Below are 21,882 nucleotides of genomic sequence, written 5' to 3' on the forward strand. Positions count from 1 at the left end.
GGGCATAACTAAAGTGGCAAGCTAAGGGGAAAGAGATCGGGGCTCAGAATGGAAACTCACAGCAGCGCTACGCCTGCAGGCCAGGCCAAGCACGTCCAGGGAAGGAAGGAGGAAGGACAGGTGAGCCGAGAGCAAGCCGCCCATCAGCCTGCCTACACCACCTCATTTTCCTCTGGCTCCAGCACCACAGGAGAGGAGGCACAGTCACTCTTCTCCCCTTGAAGGCCCAGACTTTGTCCCTCTTGTTTCCAGCAGGTTTTACCGTCAGCTCCCAGCTGCACCGCTCCGCTGGCCACCAGCTGCAGGGCGATGGGGAAGGCCCGGCACTCGGCTTCCTGAACCCTCGCCGACAGCGTCTCCTCGGTGTCATCTGCCCTCACGGATACCGGCTCCTGGTGGATCACTGCTTTGGGGCAGGACTCCTCCTGCAACAGAGATTGAGGTCTTTTAGGAGAGGCTGGTGTCCGTGAGGGTACGGAAGATGTAAACAGGGCAAAAAAAGTCTCGCGAGATACCTCAGTAAGGCAGAGGGTCTCCCCAAACACACAGAGTAAAGCTGCCTTTCCAAATGCAAAACAACCCCCACACGTTGTACCTGGTAACGTTCCCAAGATCTGTGCACATTCTTGTTACCTCATCCTGCTGCTGCCTTCAGAAAGGGGAAAAAAGGCAAATTCCCTTTCACAACTTCCTCACTGTTAGGCAAGAGGACACTTACCAGGACAAAATGCACCGTGCAGCCCGTGACTTTGAACCCGGTTTGCAGGGATTGCTGATAGACATTTCCACCCTTGATTGCTGGGAAAAGCGATGGGGAAGCATTCAGAATTTTCCCTAGACATTGGTGTGAGAGGAGAAAAGAAAAAAATCAATTTGCAAGGAATTTCCTTCAAGTTGGATATGATCATCAGTACAAACCAGCAGTCAGGATGCAACAGGACATGTTCACATTTAAAAGCAAAAATGGATGTGGTTTTATGATCTCTTAAGAAATCTGGGGAAGTGCTGCTGTGATCTGAGGAAACACTACTCTTCCAGGAACACAAGAGATGGTGGGCAGGCTTTCCCAGGCAAGCATGTTTCAGCCGAGGCTGAGGACCTCATTTGCTGTTGCAGCTATGGCCAGAGAGAGTCACGAGTCTCTGCCCTCTCAGGTGACCAGCCCTCATGCTGCAGACGAGGTGCTTGGAAGCAGAGGGCTTCACACTGCAGCCTCACGCTGAGCCCCTGCACAGACGGAGGTCATTCTCACTGGAAACATGATTCCCTAAGAAGCCTGTCCACGTGCAACCTGCACGGTCAGTAATGTCTGAGCAAGGCCTCAGGAGCCAGTACGTGGTGCCAAGAGGAGGAGACAGGAGCACGCATTCCCTCCTCTGCTGGCCTGCATGTAAAGAAAACTCTGCCCCAGAGCAGAGCAGAGCCATCCTCACCGAGGGAGCTGCAGCAGCTGTGTCCAGCGCGCTGCACAGCAGTGCTAGGTGCAGCCCTGGGAGGGGGACACATTAAGAAATCACCTCCCCTCGCAGCTTTCTGTGAAACAACTGCAGGGAGCAAGTTCTCACAACTCCCCAGCTAACTCCTGGACAGACGACACAGAACCAAACTTCTGCCTGCACCACAGGCACTTCTCCTTCCCAGTAGGAAGGCAGACAGACCAACTCTGTAACACTGCTTTTGCCTCCTCTGTTACTTCTTGTGCCAGCACAGGGCACTTCGCTGTTAGTGCACAGAGTTGCTGGCTGGAAGGAATACAAATGATAGCCCTGCTGATTTACATCCAGTCCTCAGTGTCAGCAAGGCTGAGAGAGCTTTAACTGTAAGAGGAAGAAATGTGTCTGTAATGCTAGTACAACTAAGCATCTGTATTTTAGTTTCTCTTTTACAGAGCTGTAGTTTCTTACCTTTCCATTTCCTGAGGAAAGGACTGGACAGAATTCTCATAAATCCTGAGAGACATATCAGTTCGACAGCAAATTCTTCAAGAACTTGGTCAATTGTGCTGTCAAATTCGGAGCGACTCCCGTATAACTTATGATCAATCACCTGAAGCATTAAAATACATCAAAAGCTGTATCAAGGAAATAACTTCATGTGAATGAGAGTAGCTACTTGAGCAGCAAAGACAAAGCAGAACTGATTAATTCCAGAACACTCAAAGACTTAAAGAGTTATGAGCTTGCACATTATTCAGGATATCTGATTTTCCTGTTCATATCAACATTCCTGGGAACACCCCAATCACTTGTTAGTTAACACAGGTTGTTTCTCACAAAGTGCTTTCTACTACACGTAGAAAATCTGCACAAAGAGAAATAAAGAGTGAAAAAAGAAATTTGGGTAATATGGAGTAGAAGGAAATAAGGGTGAAGGAATAAGGAAATAAGGGGGAATCTTCAAAAGATATTGATCTCCGGAACGTCAGCATCATCACCAGTCAGTCTGTGGGTGCTTACTGAAAATCATGAATTTATCTAGAAAGACAACAAACCGACTGGACATCCCATGTAACGGGAGGAGTTAAGTCTTGTTTTAGTCCTACTCAGCCCCTTCTCCCTGATTCCCCACGTACGTGTTGATTCCTGACTGCTCACAAAGACATTCAAATAAGGGGCTGCAGAACCATCTTACTGTTATCTTTGAAAATATGAATGAATTTAACATAATGTAATTTTTTTTTTTTTTGCCAGTCTTTACACTGCCAGAAAAAGAAAAAAAAAAAAAGGGAATAAAAAAACAGTAACATGGATCCAATTCAGCTGTTAAGGAAGCTTGCTGAAAACTTCTTAATACATGAAGAGTCTCTAACAGCATTTATTCCCATCTGTGCATAGCTGTACACATACAATAACTTCTCTAAAACATTAAACATTAGAAAGAGGAGTTCCTGGTGGGCTGCATTTGAAATTGCAAATCATTCAGTGTTTTCAAAAGCCACCTTCTCTGCTTTGCCAAATACGATGGCATGCTGTTATTCTCTTTCTGTATCTCTGCTTTATGAAACAAACCAGTGAAAGTTTCCGTAACACTTTACTGACCAAAAGTAGAAGAGACTTGGATGGTGCTGCTGAAAGTGACCGAGCACACAGGATGGTCTTTCTATCAAGGGATGAGCCGAGGAGGCAACATGCTTCTGTGTTTTGCAGAGCCTGAAATCTTACTGACTTCTCTTAGAGCTGTAAGTTGCTTGGGCTACAATTTCAGACTGAAATTATCAAAGCATTTGCAAGAGTAAAACGTAAGCATACTAATTTCAGTGAGATCTAACACATCTCTAAATGTAGGCACGTGCTTATTTTAAGTCCCTTCCTAACTCTGGACTGTAACGCTCACTGAAGAGACAGGAGAGACACTCACAGCCTCCAGCGAGCACTGTGTTAGGCCCGTACAGCTTCCAGCCCTGTCTCTGCTGATACTTTTGACAGTTCTGTGCTACATCCACTCATTCACACAGAAGATCTAAACAGATGTGAAACACGAATTCTCACCAAGCATTACGTTACAGACCTACAGATGCAGTTAGTGTGAGCTGGTGCTAGAAGGGAAAGGAAACGGGTGCCTTTACCCTGGTGGGAATCCCAGCACGGGCTGCATTTCGTAGTTCCTCCACACCGGACTTGTTGGAGATGACGAGCACAACTTGAGCACAACTGCCTGGTTCTTTTGCATAGTTGATGAGAGCAGCAAGATTTGTGCCTCAAATGCAAAGAGAGCAAATATTTACAAAATAGATGAGCATCTACATCACTGAGAAGTGACTCTTAGCCCTATTTAATAAAAATATTTGTGTCAAGGACTGCACAAATGGAAGAGGAGAAAGCAATTTATGCAGTAAGAAAGCTCATTTGTTAAGCAGTACAAAACACCTGCTTGACTTTCAGTCAAAGCATAACCCTACTTTTAGAAGACTCCATAGAAAAAAAAAAAAAAAAAACAACAAACAACAAGTCAAGGCAGATGCATTTACATCAGGGCTGAATTCAGCCTCTCCTTTGTATGAGCATTTCTCTGTGTGATGATAAACGAAAGCTCACCTGTTCCAGAGACGAGAACAGCTACTTTAACTTTTTTCCTTCTGGGCTGGTGTTGACTCTCTACAACAGCATTATTCAGCAGGTGCTGGGGGCTGCTGAGCTGCAGAGCTTCAAGAAGATTCTTGACTTTGATGTGAGAACCGCCTCCAGATATGTGAGGAAAACAAAAGTACAATACTTCAGATCTTACTTTCCCATCTAAATGTATTTGGTATAGCTCATTAGTCATAAGTTTCAATTGACAAAACCTATCAGCAATGAACTTATGCTAACACTGACTGAAGTTAGTGTTAGTCACTTGCAGAAGGAAGACTTACTACCATGTGTGACTGCACACAGCTGTGGCCTATCCTCGGCCTTTATGTGGGATCCATGTGAGTTGGGAAGGGGCTGGAAAGGAGGTGTGTTGATTACCATGATTGTGATAAAATATAGTTGACTAAATAATGTTAAAGTCCTTACAGACAGCCATCAGAGGGATTTCCTCAAGCCTCAACCAGGTATCTAGGTAAGGCACCATTCAAGTAATGTCACTCTGAAAACAAGTCATTCACTTCTCATGGTATTTAATAGTGAAATCTAGATGTGAAGGCACCAAGTGGCCTCAAGCCTAGCAAAATGACAGGAGATAGATGTGAACTACCCAAAACTTGCAACAGAACAGTTCCTACAGAGCTGAGCACAACTTGTACCTCCCAGGAGATGCTCAGCGCTTCACAGAATCGCATTTACACAACTCTCCCTCTATCAAGTTAAAAATAAGTAGTGCACACCTAGGTGGAAACGTCTCTGAACGAGGATACAGGTGAATCTTTCAGTCAAAGCATGCTATTTAATTTTTGTGTCATTTCCACTAAGACACCTGCTAACAAGGTGTCTTACACCTGCTAACCTGTGTGACAAGGGGCAACAACTTCCCCGATCAGCCAAGCTTCCTCATGTCTCTGTACATCCTTGAGAACATGCTGGGCCAGCTCCTTCTGCACAACCAAGACTGCCCCGATCCCACAATTAAATGTCCAAGCCATCTCCTCCTCAGACAGGTTTCCCTCTTTGTAAAGCCAGCAGAAGATTTCAGGAATCTTCCAACTAAGTGCATCTGAAAAAGAAGATTGAAAATCGGGTATGGTCAGCACAAATGTTTGCTACCCATCTGCTGTTGCACACAATGGTATATTGTGAGAGCTGATAGACATATATTCCTGATATTTTAAGATCTTTTAGATATTTTAAGCTATTTTAGATATTTTAAGTGCCTGATAAGGACACTGATCCAACTTCCAGTCATGCTTATGGGTGCTGCTTAGGCAGAGGTTTCTTGACACCATTTGTGCAAGAAAAGGGATCTCTAGGCTTTCTGAGAACATGTAGGAAATGACGGCGCATTAAAACATACCCATCCTTGATCAGCCAGATCAAATGACTTACATCTCTTCTGTAAGAGATATAGGAGCCACGGAACAAAACATCTGGCTTTTTTGGGCTATATAAGCAGTTCCTAGTCTTCTGTTTCAAAGAAACGACGACTGGTATAAGCGTGCATACTTCTGTGTGTTAGCAGGCAGACTGGAACAAGGCTGATTAGTAGGAAGCATGGATGGGCTTTCACAGTGACCCTACTCATGCAGGCATGTCCTTAGCTTCTCTGTAGAAAGTCTGATGGTATAGACTCACCACTTTGGCTTCACTTTAGAAAACAGTCCCCTCGGATTGTTATCTTGTCCATGGTTCTAGCCACTCATAAGCAAGCTGGGCACCACTTTAGTAAGCTGAGTTTATTTCTCTTCTTTCTAATTTCATTCTAGAGAAGTACAAACTCCTTCCTTCTCCCCTTCCTATCACCTTAATATTTTTGGACTCTCATCAATATGTGTGGTTGTTGTTTTAATTTTGGTTTGGTGCTGTTGTTTTAACTTCCTAATACTCTTCCCAATTTTGGCTTCAATAGAAGAAGTTTTAACTTAGATGTCAAATTCTAATCTGTTGTGAAGAAGTTACTGCTGACCACAAAATTGCAGTAAGTGTTTGTCTCTGTCTGTGTACGCACTGTGGAGTAAGTCATGCAAATTAGTTATCTCAACAAGCTTCACTGTTTGGTTGAAATTATTAGTATAGAGAGAGATTTTGCAGAGCACACAATTTTCTCAAATCCCTGTTGTTCTAGACATAAGCTGCCTTCAAACTCTCCTTTAATTCCCCACTCCAACAAGAGGGTGGTGCTCATCAGTTGATGCCTACTCGAAATAGGAATGTTTTTGGCCATCTGTTTGGGAAGGTTGACTTTGGGTTGTTCAGCCTCCAGCTTTGTATACACAAAACATGTCTGAGGGTCTCTATAACTGAAGCTGAAAAGTCAAGTCTATGCTGTATATAAATTTTGTCAACCAGAAACAGTCATCTTTGATATTTACCCAGGACAACACTGACATGTTCTGGCAGGACTCTGGAGATGCCTTCCAGCAACCCTTCCTCAGCAATAAAGGCAAAAGCCTTCACGTGCCCCGAGCGAAGAACAGGCAGCAAAGACGGACTGTACAGTTTTGCTGGGGTCAACAATACATCTCCTGCAAACAAAAGTGTCAGTTCAATCAGATTGTTAAAAAATATATTAGGCATTTAGTGAGAATGCTTCTCTGAACAGGTTCCCTTCTGATCTTTGTGGCACACAGCCTTGGGAAATAGCAAACAGCACTGGTCCACTCTTCTAAAACTAGGGAAGCAAGAAATACATCTACCCCAAAGACTGCATAACCCTAATCCATCCTGAAATAAACAACTCGTGGCAGCACCTAGTTATGGAAATGTCTGGACGCAATTCATTTGGAGGTTTGCTTTTGAGAAAGATGTTGTACCTAGAGTCTTGTCACCACAGCTGCCAGGCGCTGGGGAGGAGTAGTGTAAAGAGGACATTAAGAGTATCTTCCTTATGATGCTAAAGCCACGGCCGTGGATCCCAGAAGAGGCCAGTCCAATGAACACATCCTCCTCATCAGCTCTCTGCAGCCCCAAAAGCATCTGCCCTCGCTCCACTGCACCAACCACAAAGCCAGCCAGGTCATACTCTCCAGAAGAATACATGCCAGTCACCTCAGCCATCTCCCTGCCTAAGTGGGGAGAAAAAAGCAGTCAGCTCTACTTGTAAACATGTTTTATTGATAACTTTAAATCTGTGGCATCTCCTAAAATAGACAATGTATCCAGGACAGTTCTAGAGACATACAGCCTAAGCAGCACATTCAGATGCATTTTAAAAATCCTTCTCAGTTTCTTAGCTCATGGCTTCAACAAAACAAAGCTTTATGGACTTACTGAAAGAAGAAGGCATTCTTGTATTTCATGCTTCTTATTTGATACGTTATGATGGAATATCAGAGAGGGAATGAAAACATGTAGCACTTCAAGAATGTAAGGCATGGGCAATTTTCCTCTCCTTTATACAAGGATAAAAAAGGGAGAGACAGGATCCAAATGCACAAATAGCAAAGATCATCCTTCTGTGCTGACCCATTTTAGAAATGAGAAAGAGTTTGTGCCCAAATGCTTGCCTTTTTATTTTCCCCCAAACAGAAACCAACTGTTCGAAGATCACTTAATTGTTCTGCCTACAAATTCTATTCACTAATAATAATTTTAACGTCAGGACCTTCAAATATCAAAGAAGAAGTGTGTTCATACCTAGGAAAGCACACCCTGCATTTCTGCATGCTTCAGCTATTCCTTCTTTGATCGTTTGAGTCACATCGACATCAAGTTTGCCACAGGCAAAATAGGTGAGGAAGAAGAGGGGCTCTGCTCCTTGAGCCAGGATGTCATTGACACACACAGCAACCAGGTCCTGCCCTATGGTGTCATGTCTCTTACACGCTTGTGCAACCTGCAAAACATGGGAGGGAGCAGCAGTGGTGACAACAGAGACGCAGAACTCAGACGTCAATCAGACAAATAAGCAGATATCCTTCTTCTTTACCCTGATAAGAATCACAACAGAAAACACCATGGAAGATACCTTCAAGAAAAATCAAGATCAAGAGAAACCATCTCATTTTCTCAAAGAGAAAAAAAAAATCCCCCCCCCCCTTTTTTTTTTTTTTAAGATTAATTCAAATTCTAACTTCAGCTACCCATAAATTGACATTTGGGGTTGTTTGTTTGCTTGCTTTTTGGAAAGCTATGTCAAATCCAGAATAAGGGGTGTCTGAAAGCAGTTACCAATTCCTGGGACATCCAACCTACAGAACAGCCTAGCAATTTCTGAAAAGAAGACCAGGTTGCTTAAACATTATTGTGTGTTTTGCTTCACTTTTGCCTACTAATTTCACTGGGCTACACAGCCAAACTGAAAGAATGTCATTAAGCAGTTTGCTTGTTCTTCTCCAAGCCCACAAGGAATGAGATTCTCCTCTCCCACCCTCCACAAGGAGTCTTTTCATCCCAGCTGTCTCATATCACAGACAACAACAAGGGCCTGGTCTATAGGTAGGTCTTCCAGAAAGGAACATCCTGTTTCCTTCAGGAAGGCTATTATTGGGTTTAAAATAAATAAATTATCAAGTTATTTGCACCCTACGAGTAATTCAGACATGATGGCTCCTACAAAGTAGTGCCATTTACACTATTTTAATATAAACAGAAGTTTCTGCACCACTAGGGATACACCAGAGCAGTTCTATTTGCACCAGCTACTGATGTAGAGGTGCTGTTCCAACTCACACAGTGCAATTTAGCTTTGTTAGTTACCACTTCAGGGTCTGAAACAGGACAAAGACTGCATATGTATGGATAAAGTTTCAAGGTAACTACCTTTTACTAACAAAGCTTTATCATTTTAGTTATACCAGTGCAGAAAAGCCCAGCCCTGAAGGACAGGCAATGGCAAAATGCAGATGAATGCTATCACTGGCTTCAAAGTGATAACACAGCAACACCCACGCAAAATTGGAGTTTGATTTACAAGCCTGACTTCTTTCACCCTCTGGTTGACTTAGAGGTGCTGTGGAAACCAGTCAGCTCACATCCTTTGTTGCATTATAACAACTCCTTTTCCCTGATCCAGTAACAATTCGTAGAGGCATTGGACAACTTGTTTTGGACAACTGAGGGTCTCAGAACAGTCTGGGAATGTCTCTCTGCCACGCTTATGGGCAAATACCCAGAAGAGCCAGCAGCAATTGCTTTTTCATGCTCAGAGGTGTTCAGCAATGTATGACTGCAAAAGGCTGCCTGGTTTATGCTCGGCCTCCTGCTGGTGCAGGAAGTCACACCACATCATCTCATTACTAAAGGTATAAACACCTACCTGAAAAAAATAACTTGCTTTAGCTGTGAAAGGCAGCTTCAGACCTCCACTCCTCTGATGGCTGAAAGCTGCCTTCTGATTCCCTATGTAAATATATTCCTGGTTCAACTGACACTGTGTTTTGGTATAATTAGCAGCATTTAGCTACTGGCTTCTCTCTCCCTTTTATGTTTATCTCCTCTATCCTTCTTTTCCTCCAGCACCCTGACAGAGGTAATAATGCTGCCTCTCTGCATACAATTTATTAAGCTCAGCTTGACAGTAATAATTTCAGTGTTTTTCTGTACCAGTTTCTCCCTGAATTGATCTTTATCAATGCCAATGGATCCTTTAATTTATAGCGGAAATTCTGGTTCTTAGTTCTTCAAGTGCATGGCTATATGTTCTGTTTTATTATCATTTCATCACAAAATATACAGATTCTCCAGATTCCCAGTGACACATGCCTTGCTCGAGTGATCACCTAAGAAGTCCAACTGACCACTGCAGTGGACTTGGGATGTACTTAAAAGGCTCAGAAGGGTGTAAATGATACAATGTCCTGTGGTGTTTAAACAGTCTTGGGAGATAACATGAGCTTTGCTGCAGTCAAGTTGCAAGTTACCTGCAGTTTAGATCCAAGGCCTTTAGTTTGAGATACCAAGATGGGATCATCATAACCAGATGCCTTTAAGTCGAAGAAACCAGTAAAGCTTCTTATTTCTGAATGACTGCCTGTGAAATAGAAATATGTAAAGGATCGTTGTAAAGTAAATAAAAAGACCCAACATACTCACCAAGAGAATATTGCAAATTACGGTTTCTTGGACAAGACAGCACTGTGTCCACTGACAAAACATGCACAGCTTTGTGAAGCAGGGACCCTGAAATCATATCTTTCATGGTGCTGTAAACAGATGGTTATTATTCTGTGTTTGTGACCTATGGATTGTGCATTAAAAAAAAGGATAAAAAATACTGAACTTTTAACAGTGCACTTTTTTCTTCATGTGGCTCCTTTTTCAAAGGGAAAAAAAATCAACAAATTGTTTTCCTCAACAGTCACTATTAAGAGTAAAGGACAAATAACAAGTGCAGGGATTGTTAGCCACATCCTAACAGCTGTTTGGATATTGTACTCATGTGTACATCTGGTGGGATAAGTTCTGCCCAGTGATGTACAAAACTATTCCATTAATCCAGGAGTTATTCTGTTCACTAGACCACCCTTGAAAAAGTGCACTCATTCCCATGTTAAGCCCACTATCTTTTAATTAAGACATAAGGAGGGATGAGGAAGAAATGAGAGTTTTCTTTCTTCATGGTGAGCCCAGCCCACTTTCTCTAACTCAGTTTCAATGCCAAGAGAAGATTTGTTCAACTTCTGGGATAAAAAATAAAAAAAGTTCTGGTTTCACTACTGAGGAAATTCAAAGATTGTTCCTGATCTTACCTGATCTGGTACCACTTACAATTGATCTTTTTGGCTGATGAAACAAAACATCATTGGTTACGGCTTTCACACATCTCTCTTTGTATATCAGACCCCTGCGGGGAGGAAACGACATGCTAGCAGCAATAGCGACATTTTCCTAGACCATCACTGATCACACAAACGATAACATCAGACAGAGCTTTGGACTGGCATCTATTTCTGCTCGTGCCTTTGCTTACATACAGAGACTGTTTGAGAAGCCGTATACCCCGGTGGCCAATGTCCTTCCTGTAAGTGGCACCCTTGAAACGAATGGCTGCTACTCCCCTGTTGGCTTCTCCCAGTGCCTTCATCAGATCCTCCTTAACAGCGGTAATGGAGAGGACTCTGCCGCCACTTGTAACCACTCTGCCATCCTTCAGCGTTGTGCCAGCGTGGAACACCTGCAGCCCTAACTCTTTGGCTTGAAGCAGCCCTGCAAAAGCAAAAGGAACTCTGAGTATTTTTAACCGCGTACCATGTTGGTAAAGCAGTGAAGATTGAAGTCCTTTCTTCAGTCAAGGGAGAAGAACGATGAAGCTTCCCACTTCACCTTTCCTCTGAGAAACAGCATTACCAGTCATTCCCTTCTGAGCCAGCCAGTAAGGACAGGGAACACACAGGAACAAAAATAAGGGATCCAGGTGCTATGGGAGAACATTCAACTACCTTCTGCCATGGCAAAACTGTGCTGAATATTGTAATTGCTGAGCTTTTCATGAAATGCATGAAATCATCCCACAATACACAATGATTGACTGCTTGGACTCCCTCTTCTCCCTGATATTAAACCATTCATGTTAGTGTTACCTTAGCACTCCCCCAGCCATTCTGCTGTGCCTACTCCACATAATTCCCTACCATACTTGGAATCTACTCTACAATCACTTGCAGGTGGCTGTCTGAGGGCTAAAACAAATGATTTATTTTGTTCTTTTAATGTGTTTCCATGCATTTTCCTCTCAGAGGGAAGCAAATTCCTTAGGGATTTTTGAGAGGATCATATTTTAAGAAGATAAGGGAAGAGGAGGAACTGCTGCCATCCCCTGGAAAAAGCAAAACAAAACACAGTTTTCCCCTTGCTATCAGCTAGATAGATTTTATAAATGAGTAAAAGGAACCATTTCACTTGCTGGAGGTACAGGGTGTTGCATCACCACAGCACTGCCCTGACAAGGTCAAAGCTGAGCCCCAGCTGGCCTTGCCGCAATGGAAACCTAACTCCTTCTCGTCGTGTCTTAAGGAATACTCCAGAATAAAGTGTTTGTTAGTTAAGCCATTAAAATGTGGGATTCAATGTGAAAAACAGAAAGGTGTGAATAAAGCCCCCACAACTCCAGGGCTTGGAGTACGATAATAAAATAATGGATTAAATTTCCTTGCTTTGACCATCTTTTTTTTTTTTTTTTTTTTTTGTGATCAACAAGCAGGGTGGTCACACTATCTCACATGGATGTACCATGGTTGTCCCAGAAAGATTTAACACCCTATCACCTTCTTATCGCAGCAGCCAGCTACAGACTGAGCTTTACAGAATGATGCCGTTTTAAACATTGAGGCCCTGTGCTACTTTGGACAGGAAGCATTTCAGCTAAACAATCTTACTGAAGAGTTATTTCTTCCACAAGGACAAGGAGTGATTGATGAAGGCAGATTCTGCAGAGTGTGAGGGGTGGGATGAAGGAAAGCAGTTCAGCTCTCTGGGAGAAGAAGTAAATGCAAGCTTTCTGAAGTGCTAGGCTGAAAGTAAATAGTGAACAAGCTTCTCAAGTTACCTGTTACTTCCATGCCTTTGTCATAGTCTCCTGGGTATCCTGGACTTGCCATGACCACACACACAGCTGTACTGTTTTCTGACCAGGCTGGCATGAAGCTGCAGAGTTTGCCATCAATTGTTGCTTGAATCACTTCATACAAATCATTTTTAAGCAGTGGAAGGATTACCTGCATAAAAATTTTCATGGTGATGGAAGTTCATTCTTATTTTGCTGGCTTACTGAGAATCACCTTAGGGAAAATTCAATTAACAGAATAAAACCTGTAGCTGCCAAACTGAAAATACTGGATTTCCCTATATCTCTAGATTTGGAACCCATTGGTGAGCACTAATTTGTAACATCTCTTTGCAACAGGCAGAAATTTGTAACATGATGTGAGATGATGGCACATGAATTTAGGCCCCTCCCAGTATGCTTCTACCCAGAAAAATAAAATTGAAGGAACAGCTCTTTAACTTAAATTCTTTAACTAGTAATTCACAGAAGCTGCCTAGATAAAATTTTAAATTACTTCATACATCACCTAAGACATTCTCTTTCTGATCTGCATGTTGAGGGAAGGAAGACATAAATCCAAATATTTTATGCATATTTCCCGAGAGGTAAGATATAACAGCCAGAGGCAAAAGAATGAAGCATATGTAAGCTTCCAGTATCTGTCACTCACCTGGCACTGAGGGTCACCAAACTGACATTTAAAGTTTAAAATTTTCACACCATCTTTGGTAAGCATTAACCCCGTCTGCAGCACACCTGCTCAGAAAAAAACACAATCAGGAAAATGAATTTAAATGTTCATTTTTCAAGAATTCTTTGAAATGCAACATACTGTTTATTTCTGCTAACTGTAAGAAATTAGGAGCAGGGATTCAGCAAGCAGTTTGACACAAGTCATAATAAATCCACAGTAAGCAGCAAAGCAGCTAGCAGCAATGTGATGAATATTGCATCACATTTTAGACTGAATACAATGGAAAGCAACCTCTCTGCATCAGAAAGGCAAGTTCTGCCTTCTGCTGCAGCCCTCTAATTGCAGGCATTCAGAGATCAGATGGAACTGACAGGATGAAAAAAAAAGCAAACAGTTCCCATAAAAGACCATTATGTAGACCTTGCAATTTTCTTACCATTGAGTGCGTTACTGTAATGCATAAATATAGAATGTAACTCTGTGTTCAGGCAAAAATGCCAAACCAAAATTCATAAGCACTGCTAATAAACAAAAACAAATGAATATTTACTGAAGTTGATACTCTGTGATTTCTATTGCAACACGCACATGAACATGGTGATCTAAAGTGGGCCTTTCATTGTCTAACTGGAAAACCAATCTCTAGAGAATAACAAGTGTTAAACATTAAACCCCACAAAGCATCAGGTCCTCCACCATCATCCTGAAAATGCTCAACATCCACTCATTTCTTACTGCAGCACTGTAAAATCGTACTGAGCATTACAAAAATGTTACCAAATAGCAGAGAATACATTGCGTCTCTCAAGACTGGGACACAACTCTTCGCACATGTGTTGATAGTCTTCCCTACCAAGAAATTGTTGTCATAAAGCGACAGCTGTGAGCATCTCCTTCCTTTTCTCAAAACATTCTTAAGACAAAGATAACTCACATTGCTGTATCCAGAAGTGAGCAGTATGACTGAACTTAAGTACATCTAATACCTCAACCTACAAAGAATCTGGTTGCAACTGTTTTAAAAACTGTTCTAATTTAATAAAAATACAGTATGTTTTATAGCTCAGTATTACTCAGATTGAGTGATTTCTAGCTAATGAGATTAATTTATTTTTAAAAGTAACAGTCATAGCAATCAAATGCAAGGGCCCACATAGTTTGCAAGCTTCCCACATTCTGACTGATGTTTTTGTTTTATAGCTAATAAGAAATACGTCTGTTAGTCTGCACTGAACAAAAAAAAAAAAAAGCAGGCATGAGAAATCTCCTGAAATGTCATCTGAAGAAAAGAAGAAAGTTCTTCTCTCCAAAGGACGAGCTACAAAACAAATCAATGAGGCTTAATACTGCGTGAAAAATTAACTTGTTTGCTTGTTTGTTTTTGACAAAATTGTTTGGGAATCCAAAAGCAATCCCCAATAATGAAACTAATCTTGATTTTCAGTTGAATGCTTACTCACCTACGTATGCTGCTCCTTCTTGCCTCATACTATCAACAACATGTTGAAGGATAGCATCGTTGATTTTCTCTAGAAGAACTTCTGGAACCTGATGATCAACATCAAACTGATTGAGACAGTGATGACACTTGCTGGACTAGCTCCTAGGACTTGGAAGGGCTGGGGTAAGTGAATGCCTCAGCTATGTTTCCCACAGTCCCACCCTCATCCAGTATGCTCCTTTCATTAGGGTGTTGCTGCCTAAAGGACAGATACACTGATGCTCTGTCTCCTGGGATTTTTTGTTTCTTTCTTTAAAGGGACAAGTTTAAGAAGGTTTGAGACACTGAAAACCTGGGCTGTATGCAGTAAGATTGTTTCTGTACTTCCAGAAAAACACACTAATAGTACACTCGAGCAGCATATATACAACAATGTAGTCAGCTTTAAGAATTAACAAAAATAAACCCATGGTTATGTTCAAGACAAAGACTCCAGGCAAGCAGGAAATTTTGCAGGGACATTTCAAGCGATGCTAATTGGAGCAGAGAAACACAAAGTTTATAAGCAATGGAAAAGGTAAATGCCAAATTTAGAAAGAAGGAAAAGGTAAACACCAAGTTTAGAGAGAAGGAAAAAATAAACACCAAGTTTAGGAATAATAGGAAAAGGTAAAAAAGAGTATTCCTCAGAACACTAGCTCACGAAATCCTAAAGAGCAGCTACTAAAGGTTGAGCCCTGTGTTACTCCTACACAAGCACAGCAACAATCAATTCCAGAAGAAATTCATCATATGCAACAGAAACAAAATTGGGCTCTAAAGGTGTATTAACCACAGGTGTGTGATCAGCCTTACTGCAGGCTGAGGAGGACGGCTATACCTGAGGAACCGGGCAGTAGGCTCCCATCCCTCCAGTGTTTGGGCCCTGGTCGCCATCCAATAATCGTTTGTGGGCCTGGGCTGGAGGCATTGAGGCAACAGTGACACCATCCGTGAAGCACAGGCACTGTTAAGAGAGGCACAGGGCACAGCAAACAGTGACAACATCCTGTCCTAAGGGAAGTTAACACTACTGGTCACAGAGATAAATTTGGGAATCTGCCAGGAATAGGTAGGAATCAAAGCTAAAAAGCAATGGGATCCATTTATTCTGCTCCAAGCTTACTAAGCTCTCTTATTTTCAAATGATCAGGAGAAATGATGGCCTTCATAAAAATTCCTTTCTGATGAACTAGATCTCGACCTATCAGGCAAGACTTAGACATATGCCTGCCTTAAGACACATAAATAGCCGTCCTCGGCTTGACAGAATTACTCCTATTTTGAGTATGTTTGAAGTTAAACATCTGTGCTTGCAAATCTGGGGCCTGAATGTGTGTGAGGCATTCTCAGCGCAGAACACAAATAATTTGTTTTCAGTTTTCGCCTGGCACATAATATACATGCTTAGGTTTTCTCCTGACTCTGAGAAATAACCCACAGTAAGAAAAGTGCTAAAGTCGACCCTAAGTATTAGCACAACATTAATAATGTAACAAGAATGGCCAAGACAAAGTTCATACAAACATGTTTTAGGTCACCTTAGGAAAAAAAGATCAATTTCCACCTAAAAAGATCGTCACAGTTGCAGGTTTATGGCTAATGTAAAAGAAAATTCCACTGACAGATTAGAATGATGTAAAATTACTTACCTTCCATAATTATTTATGTTAGTGTCAAATAAAACAAACAAGCCTACACAACTATTTGAAACAGTATGTTTTTGTGTTTATGCATAAAGCACAGCAATAAGGACAAGGAATAAAAGCACATAACCACGCCACTGATCACATACAGAAAGTTCTTCCCCTTGAAGAAGTTCTTCAATGACAACCACCTCTCCAAACATCCTGTCCTGCACAAAAACAAACAAAGAAAAAGTTGTCAGTCAGTAAACACAGCATCTACTGGCTACATCATCTATTTTCTGTTAACAGAAAAGACAATGGATATGAAAAATGCCAGCTTGGTTGAATTCTTGTATGCTGAGAAAAGCTAACAGAATCTCATTTGGAGGTAATTAAGAGACATTTAAATGCACCTTTTATCAGGCCCCAGGAGCCAAAGGAAAGTGGAAAACTTGGAGGGGCAGGAAGGTGGGACATAGTGTGGGAACGAGAGTCCAGTCACAAGCTCCCCAGAGCCCTGTTCAGTCCCCCCTGTCTGAGGGCAAACGTGAGAAACCCCTCAGGTACCCATAAGGGTGAGGAACAGGGGGAAAAGTCCCACAGTGATCAAATCTCACAGACATGCAGACTGAAAGCTTGCAGCCAACCCTAATTTCCAACCCTAATGCAGAAGCTGGATGGATTCAACCTGGGAGGTTCACCCTGTTCTTAGTGAACTAGGTGAATGATATTCCCACTGTTTAAGTAAAGATTTCTCCACCTGCATAATCTCTTGGACAGCTCTGCAGGCTTCCTCCTTGCTGGCTGCAATAGTCACTTCTTTTCTAGCCGCAGGGCCTCTCGCCCGTACAACTCGTGCAGGAAAGTCTGTGCTTTAAATAAAAGAAAAAGATTCAGTCATCCCTACTGCATCCAGTGAAAGGCACATTTTTAAGCTCAATTCTCCCTACATCCTTCCATTTTTCTAAATGGAATTTAGAGGAATTGAGGAATAATGCATCAGAAAAGCACATTTCCTGCTAGTCCATCCTGTCACGGATGTGAATGGGCTCTTATATCCCTCAGCACAGGACTGAGGACTGGAAATCCATGTGTTCTGTTGGTTCTGACACCAACTCAGTGTATACACTTGAACAAGTCACTTAACTTTAACACCTTGCAGTTTCTTCCTCTTTTCCCTAAATTGGGTTACTATTTGATTCCTGTCATAGGGCTGGAAAGATGAACTCACTGATGATTTATAGGCTCACAACACCACATTATAGTACATAAATCTACAAACCACTATGGAAGTTCTGATTAGGGTTGTAAGGTTAAGGCTGAGCTAGATCTTGCACATAAAGGATACATTAGCCCTAGTGGATTAACGCTGTATCCACAGAATTGGTTTGCTACTCTTAAAATAAATCTGGAGGAAAGGATAAAAATAAAAAGAAAAAAAAAGAAAAAGTATAACATATTTTAACTACACTTTATCTCTTCACCTCTCTCCAGGTTGTGGACAGTGAAATGACACTTCTGAAGAGCTGATTCATCACACTAGTCTATTTTCTGAAACATCTCATTCCTCTTTTCCACATTGTGATTTATATTTGGATAAATCACAAACCCAGATTTTTACAAGCAGCCAACGTAGGTTCACACAGAGCTCCTTTATTCCACAGCTCAATATGCTGACCTGAGATACAGTTTTTGTTTTTAAAGTCTTAGGCATACTTACAAACATACAAGTTGTTGTTCTGTTTTTCTGCATGACCATAATACAGACAATGCTGTTACAGCATTGAACAAAGTCAGTAAAAAGTTTTTTTGTTTTGTTTTGTTTTTGTTTTGTTTTTAATATACCACATGTAATATACAACAGCAAAGACAAGGAGTTTGTGAAACCAACACACGGACCAACGTGGGCCTCTGTAGCTGAACACAGCAGCTGCTGTGACACTGGACCTAAACAGCCACAGTGTGAAGTTATTCTCCCACAGGATGCCCTATGACTTCAGAGGCATTACTGCTCAAAGCGCTCGCAGAGATAACCAGTTGCATTTCCCTTACATGTAGAGAGAGATGTTGTGTGTCCCTGAAGAAATAGGAATATTGTCTTTAAGTTAGGAGTATTTGGCCAGCCCCTCCCAAATCACTCTATAGAGATGTAGCTGTTTTCTGTCTGTGTAGAAATGATTCCTGCCCTTACACAAAAATAGATTTAAACCATTTTCTCTGCCACATTCCTTTGTTTTAAATGGCTAAAGAGCATCCTGAAGAAGCCGATTAAAGGGAAGAAGACCTGTGATCTGTGAAGAGAAAAATCAACCTCTTAAAGTATCCTGCACCTTTGTCATCTGTCTTTTATCACAAAACTGATTCAAAAGTATTCAGTAGCTACTTGAAAAGCTTGACAGTTGAAAATAAAACACTAACTCACTAGTTCTAGGTAATTATCATGGGTGAAGACTAAGTGCACAGATAACTTGATAAAGGAGTTTCCAATATCCAAATATTTACCTAATAATAAACCTACAAGCTTCCTGGGGATTGGTAAAGGCTTTCCATCTTGCTGTTGGGATCCCATGTCGATCCAGAAACGCTTTGGCAAAGCTGGTGTTGGCTGCTAGCTGGGCTGCTTTTGCAGATGGTCCAAAACACCTAACTCCAGCTGCTCGCAAGTCATCGACAATCCCTAATTATCAAAAATAGCAAAAGAAGAAGAATAGCAAGTTGTGTCTTTGGAAACATCATTCTGACAAAATGAACGCTACATAGACGCTGCAGTAGTCTGTTAACACATTTCAATGTCTCAAACAGCAAATTAATCCTTAAAATAAGGTTCTGAATATCCAATGATCGTCTTCATTGTTTAGTTTTAAGAGGTCTTTAGCTCTTTTTATTAATGAGCCCAGTCACAGTTACCAACCCATGGCTACAGTTAGGACTGTTTGGTACTTCTGTTCACTATTTTAGACATGGAGATCTTACTGTACTACATTATAATAAATGTCAGTGGTGGCTTGGGCACTGTCGCATACAGCAGCAATGTTAGGACCATTGCAAGAAAACTCTTTATATAGCCAAAAGCAGAGGAAGACAAGAATACTTGTAACCATCACTGATTTGTGATCCTGCATGATTTCCCCTGCTGATTTCTAACATAAAAAGCAGCATACAGCTATCCAGCAAAATATTGCCAGGTGCCTTTAACCTACATCTACAAGATACTCCAAAATTTCTTCCACTTCAGTTCAATGAAGTCAGTCTGTGTATTATGATCCTAAGGAGATCGGTTTAAAGCAAGATGCAAGGAGCTGATTTTTATTGCCAAGATAATTTATTCCAGCTTACCAGCTGCCAAAAGAGCTTCTTGTCCAACTAACACAAGTCCAATATTATGATCTTTGCAGAACTGGGTAACAATAGTGTGATTGCTCACTAATACAGCTGAAAAGGAAAAGGATGTATAATTAAGCTATCCATACAAAGCCTAAATAAGAGATGGAAAGTGAGAGTATCAATGTTCCATCTCCCTTAGAGGTATGATTAAAATACTAAAAGAGACCACAGGCCATGAATGGCAAAGTAACACAAATCGTATAATAATAATAGAGTCCAGAATGAAAAGTGAACATTTCCAATTTGCACTGTTGTTTTTAATACACATTCGCTAACTTATTAACTGCATTCAGTATAAACTTTTAAAAGTTGCTTATCATAACAGACTAAAATATTTAAAAAATAAAACCTTCACTGCATAAGGAAACTCAGCCTTAAGATCTGAGCAAAGATCTAATAAATGCCAGTGAACAATAGAACTAAATTTAGCCAAGCAGCCTAGGCAGACACCAAAGCAGTTCCTATCCAGCAGGTAGTATCTCTGAGACTTCTGTTCCACTGCTAAGTTTGAATTAAATTGGTCGATGAATTCAATCATAATAGTAGGAGGAAAGAGATGAGGTACAGAAATACACAGGCTCGCACAAGCCTTGCTATTTTAAGAAGCTAGGCTAAAAATAGACACAACGTGATGCTTCATTAGGCAGTTCTAGTATCCAGAAACAAAACAAAACAAAACAAACAAAAAAAGGCGCCTTAAATAATTTGTAGTACCAGTAAAGGAAAAGAATAACTGTTATCTTCTATTGATTGAATATAAACGCGGTCAGTTTTGTTTCAATTTCCACACCTGTACTACTGATTGCGTGGCACAGTATTTGATTTTTCCCTCCCTTTTTACCTGAATTGGAAATTTTTCCATTGTCAGCTGTTCCTGCATTTCCTGGAGCAACAAACACTTGTTTTACATGTGGGGACTGGGCCAGCTTCCAGGCCAGCGCATGCTCTCTCCCTCCACTGCCGATGACAAGCACCCGATCAGCCATGAGCCTGTGCAAACCCAAAGTCATCAGGTATAGAGTTACCTGTTTATTTCATAAACCCATGTAAAAATAAGCAAAAAATGTATTAAAAAGATGGTAAGTAATATCAATCCACTTTGTATCAGAAAGGTATCTATAAGACATCAGAACAGAGTGACCGCACCAGTAGCATCACTGGATGGCTGTAGCATTCATATTTTGGTTTAAATAGTGACCACAATGAAATCACTGAGAGTTCTTCCACTTGTTTCAGCATAGTCAACATTTCCTCTGTTAAGTAGTCAGGCTGAAATAATCTTGTCATGACCTGGTCTCATCATGTCCTTCACACGACCACACAGGACAGAACAGAAAGCTTCATACACATGCTCTAGGTAACTTACCAGGTATTTCAAACTGAACACCCTGGTCAATCCAGGAACTTTCATGAGTGTAGTAAACATGTTCAGTAATAAACAGCAAAGACAGTTTTCAGAACAGATTTTATACTTTGACAATTGCTAAGAGGGTAACTTGAGCAGAACAGCATGCCCAATAAAAGAACAACTGCTAATTTCACTACCACACTGACATTTAAATCAGTTCCTCTGTAATATTTCTAGGCAAATTAGTTTTGATTTATTTCCGAAATATTATCATACCCACCACAGTTCACATCTGCAAACTTAATTTTTCTGCATGTGCTGAGTGTAGACAAATGTCAGAAAGAAAAACAATCTCAGCACCTGACCTTTAGGGAAGATGCTATTGGCATAAACCAGTCCTTACCCAGGAAATTGATAATAAATTGAAGTCACCATAAAACAACAGCTTTGCAGGCAATGTCATCAGTCTTTTCCCAGGAAATCATGACCATTGGTTTGAGTTCATTAAATAGCTTCCAAAGGCAAACAGAAGCTGTGTGCCACTGAGGTATAATATTTCAGAAAAGATGTTCACCGAACTGTGTGCAATACATCAACAACCATGTTCCTAGTTCCCGAGACAGTATTAAGATGCCCTAACCTAACATCAACAAAATGAAAATTAACTTTAGATATTTTCATAGTTATTAAATTGTCCAAGTACAATATAAGTTCTTCAGGTACCCTGTCCCAGGGAATTATCGACTGCTGGGGATTATCTAAGAGACTGTTAATCTTGTTTTTGGCAGAA

At 41.2% G+C, this 21,882-nt stretch overlaps 1 protein-coding gene across 1 annotated transcript; it reads right to left on the bottom strand.

Moving 5' to 3' along the window:
- Positions 1 to 152: 152 nt before the first annotated feature.
- Positions 153 to 20,730, bottom strand: LOC311208604 (trifunctional purine biosynthetic protein adenosine-3-like; the record flags this gene model as incomplete). The annotated part of the gene is made up of 21 exons (XM_084285438.1): positions 153 to 425; positions 719 to 834; positions 1,905 to 2,046; positions 3,566 to 3,696; positions 4,035 to 4,178; positions 4,927 to 5,133; positions 6,446 to 6,598; positions 6,887 to 7,138; positions 7,710 to 7,908; positions 9,935 to 10,044; positions 10,763 to 10,857; positions 10,988 to 11,219; positions 12,559 to 12,727; positions 13,229 to 13,314; positions 14,713 to 14,800; positions 15,574 to 15,699; positions 16,528 to 16,587; positions 17,121 to 17,232; positions 18,863 to 19,037; positions 19,697 to 19,792; positions 20,586 to 20,730. 21 exons carry the CDS (start codon positions 20,728 to 20,730, stop codon positions 153 to 155), a joined length of 3,111 nt encoding a protein of 1,036 aa, XP_084141564.1.
- Between the last annotated feature and the right edge of the window lie 1,152 nt (positions 20,731 to 21,882).

The sequence above is a fragment of the Netta rufina genome, assembly GCF_964035555.1.
Source record: "Netta rufina genome assembly, chromosome: 1".
NCBI classification, from domain to species: Eukaryota; Metazoa; Chordata; class Aves; order Anseriformes; family Anatidae; genus Netta; species Netta rufina.